At 32.1% G+C, this 3654-nt stretch overlaps 1 protein-coding gene across 1 annotated transcript; it reads left to right on the top strand.

Moving 5' to 3' along the window:
- The first annotated feature begins 2694 nt into the window (after positions 1 to 2694).
- Positions 2695 to 3440, top strand: LOC149543197 (uncharacterized). Its single transcript, XM_089798069.1, has one exon. The coding sequence runs from the start codon at positions 2927 to 2929 to the stop codon at positions 3167 to 3169; it is 243 nt and encodes an 80-aa protein (XP_089654195.1). The 5' UTR covers positions 2695 to 2926; the 3' UTR covers positions 3170 to 3440.
- The last annotated feature ends 214 nt before the right edge of the window (positions 3441 to 3654 follow it).

Below are 3654 nucleotides of genomic sequence, written 5' to 3'. Positions count from 1 at the left end.
TAAATATTATCTTGTCAATTTGCATGCCAAAATTATTGAGTTGAGTAAATAAGGATTTATTACAAACATTATTAGGTAATTGACAATTACTTAGAAATAGATGAAAGTGACTAACACAATCACTAAAATCTATATTTGATTTATAAGGAATATTGCATTGCATTCTACACCTTACACAATTACCCAAAATTCTAGTATTTGTATTGTTTATATGGCATGCTTGTATATTTATCTAATTATCTAGGGGTTTGACTTGCGATCAAGATAATTTTGTGTTGACATCTCTTATTTTGGAAACAAGCTTCATTGTGCTCTTTACATGGCTCATTTTTTAACAATTTATGAGAGGAAGATGAATATATCTATGGAGGGCAATCAATATTAAACCAAGACACACTAGATAGAATACAACATGATGTTGTTTATATTAGCTAAGATTCTATCAAAGTTATGCCATATTGTTTGATTACTAGTCCTCTAACTTGATTATTGGTTTTGATTATATATCATAATAAAGCACCATGTTAACTACATAGTCAAAGTCACCATATCATCAAACAAGCTTAATCAGTTCAAAAACCTTAGAAAATTAAGCTCTCGTAGGGCACGTTCCCATGTTATTGCTTAGCTAATTTTGGCTAGCAAGGGCTGCTCAAATTTTTAAGAGATATTTGTGGAGTTGGTGGTCTCATGAATATGTATTTTGGTGCTTATTATTAAGCGAAAAAAAAAACTTGAGTTAATTAATTTAATAAAAAATTGTACAAATAGAAAAGTAGAAACACAATCTTAAAATATGGAGTGAAAAATATTTGTGGATCCGTGTGGTATTTTTGACAATATGTAGTCACTACTTTTGTGTACCCCTCCCCCTTGACTCTTCTCCCACAACTTTTTCTCACTTTCTAAATAATAGTTGCTCCACTAAAATAACAAAATATTTAATTATCCTTTCGTCAAACTTAAAAATTTTCATGGGAACATTTACCTTGTATTCCCATGCGATTGCTTAAGCATATTTTTGTGCTTAATTTAAGCAGTTAATTGTTCTCATAGAAATTTTGAAGTGTCTAAAAAGGATAATTTAAAATCTTTAGTTATTTTAGTGGAGCAACTATTATTAAACAAATGAAAACAAGTTAGAGGGATAAAAATATTATTTAATTAATTAATTCACTTTTCAAGTTTCTCACTTAAAAATAAGCAACAAAGTATATATTCATGGGGCTACCAATTCCATATTTTTCTCCTAAAACAATTGAACATCCATTGCTAGCCAAATAAGCTAAGCAATAACATGGGAACGTGCTCTTACCCCATGTCCCCATGCAACTGCTTATGGACAATTTATGTTTAAATTAAGCAACTAGAATGTTCCTACGAAGTTTATAAGTTTGGAGGAAAAAAAAAAATGAAATATTTTCTTACAATAATGGAGCAACATTTGCTTAAATTCTTAACATAAGCTTTGAAAAGAAGGGTGGGGGGGAGTGGGAGGTAGGAAATAAGAAGCACTCCTTACTGGAAAAATGACATATGTCTTCACCCCCTTTATTCCACTTCTTTTTATCTGCCTAATTTTTCTCCCCTAAACTTTATTTGCAATACATATTATGCAAACATTCACTCAACGTGCTTAAAATATAAGCTACAACTTTTGTTTCCATGGGTCATCTACTCCATAAATTAGTACTAAAAATATTGAGCAACAATTGGCTAAAATAAGCTTAGTAGTTGCATGGGGACCTGCCCTTAAGTGCTTAAATTTAAGCACACAATGTAGTTCAACAACCATATGAATTTTATTTTTTAATCCCTCTCTAACACCATAAGCCATTATATAGTACCCTTTGCCCCCTAAAACTAAGCATATAAATGATATAAACATAAATACAATATAAGATCTTAGAAATTAAATCCAATATATGACAAGAAATAAAATGAAACAAAAAATCATATATTATTAGAAACTAGATCAAATTCACACTAAAAATTAATCTAAACTCTATCATAATAACATATGTAATATATAAGATTAAAGCTATTTTCTTTCATGAAATCTAAAAATAGAAATCTTAAATATGAATAGACTTATAAAACCATGTGAATTTGTTTTCACAAAGTTAAAATATTTCAAATCAAAAGTTAATAATATTTGTGTTAACTTTGTAAGTCATAAATCTTACAAATTTATCATATATATTTTTAAATTTGAACTTTCGTTAGAGTCATAAAAATATTGTAAATTGAATAGGTGAAGATATTTTTAAATTTGAACTTCAATAAAAGTCATAAATCTTATAAATAAATTTATTAGAGAAAGATATTTTTAATTAATCCAATGATTAACAAGATGGTGAAGGAAAGAACTTTTAGGGTGGACAGGTCATGAGGCCCCATATAAAACATGAGGGCCATAATGTAACACTAATTTACAAGTTAAATGACTCCAAACACTGTGGTGAATTCTTTTAAGAATAAATCAATCAGATAAGTACTTCGAGAAATACTTCTTTTACTTTTAGTTAAATTTGCTGCAATCTTTCAGTCACCTCGTACGATAATCTCCATTGTTAATCGCCGCCCACCCAAAGGGGCACTGTTGTCGGCCATGGTAATTACAAAAGATCCTTCTACTGTCAAATGGACCCCATAATTTTGGGTAAATCCTTTGTTTGATGCCTAAAAAAATTGTTGCTTGGGCATTATACCTACTCCCTCAAATGTGCTAATCATTTCGCCTTCCACTACCTAGATAATCAAACTAGCACAAAACATCAAATCTGTGATCCGATTAAAGCAAGGAAGGAAAAACCCAAATCGAGAATCCAACGTTGCCTTTTACGTCCCTTACTAATCAAGAAACAGAAGCCATTAAAGAGCAGATTGAGAGAGGCAGAGAGATCTGTAGCAGCGCGTCGAGGATATGGATCGGATTAGCACTTGCAGGGCAGATTACTGCACTAAACTGGATCGAATGGCCGGTTGGGTGGGTTCGAGTGTTGTGTCTGCATTCTTTGCATCGCTGGAGCGGTGTGCATGCATCACTCTGTCCACCACGGATACCGATGATGACGAAGAGGAGGCCAAAGATAGGCCCCTTATGCTTACCAAACTTGATCATCATCAGGTAGACAAATCCCTCCCGAATGGTCATGAAATGGTCTAGACCTGATTTTCCTCGGATTAGGTTTCCATATTGTCTTTAGTACAAAATATACATTCGCTCGGTTCTAGACCCGTTGGGGGATTGATGTATGGTTGCCCATGTCTATTGGGTTCTTCCATAATTCTCTTCCGAAATACACTGCATGTATGAATTGGGGATTTCATTGTAAGACCAGTATCTACTTTTTATTTTGGTTGAATTCTTAAGACATATAAGGATCTTCTGTTCATGAAATTTCAGGCTTGTATTAAATATCTACAAATTAAGTGGATATCTTCATCGAGTGCTCTGATTTTCATATTGCAAGTATTTATTGGATTTCCATACATTACATGGTAAAGTAACGTTTGTGGTTTTAGTATCTGCGATTTAAATCTGTGAATATATAATTGTATCCTGCAATTGCGTTATCTTTTCTGGGTGTAAAGGTTATTGTATGTGGGCATGCAATTTAAATCTCTGAATATCAGTTACGCATCTTTATT

Source organism: Cupressus sempervirens, chromosome 8, assembly GCF_028749045.1.
Source record: "Cupressus sempervirens isolate cs-2001-9-10 chromosome 8, ASM2874904v1, whole genome shotgun sequence".
NCBI lineage: Eukaryota > Viridiplantae > Streptophyta > Pinopsida > Cupressales > Cupressaceae > Cupressus > Cupressus sempervirens.
The sequence above is the reverse complement of the archived record's forward strand: the minus strand, read 5'-3'. Positions and strand labels throughout refer to the sequence as shown.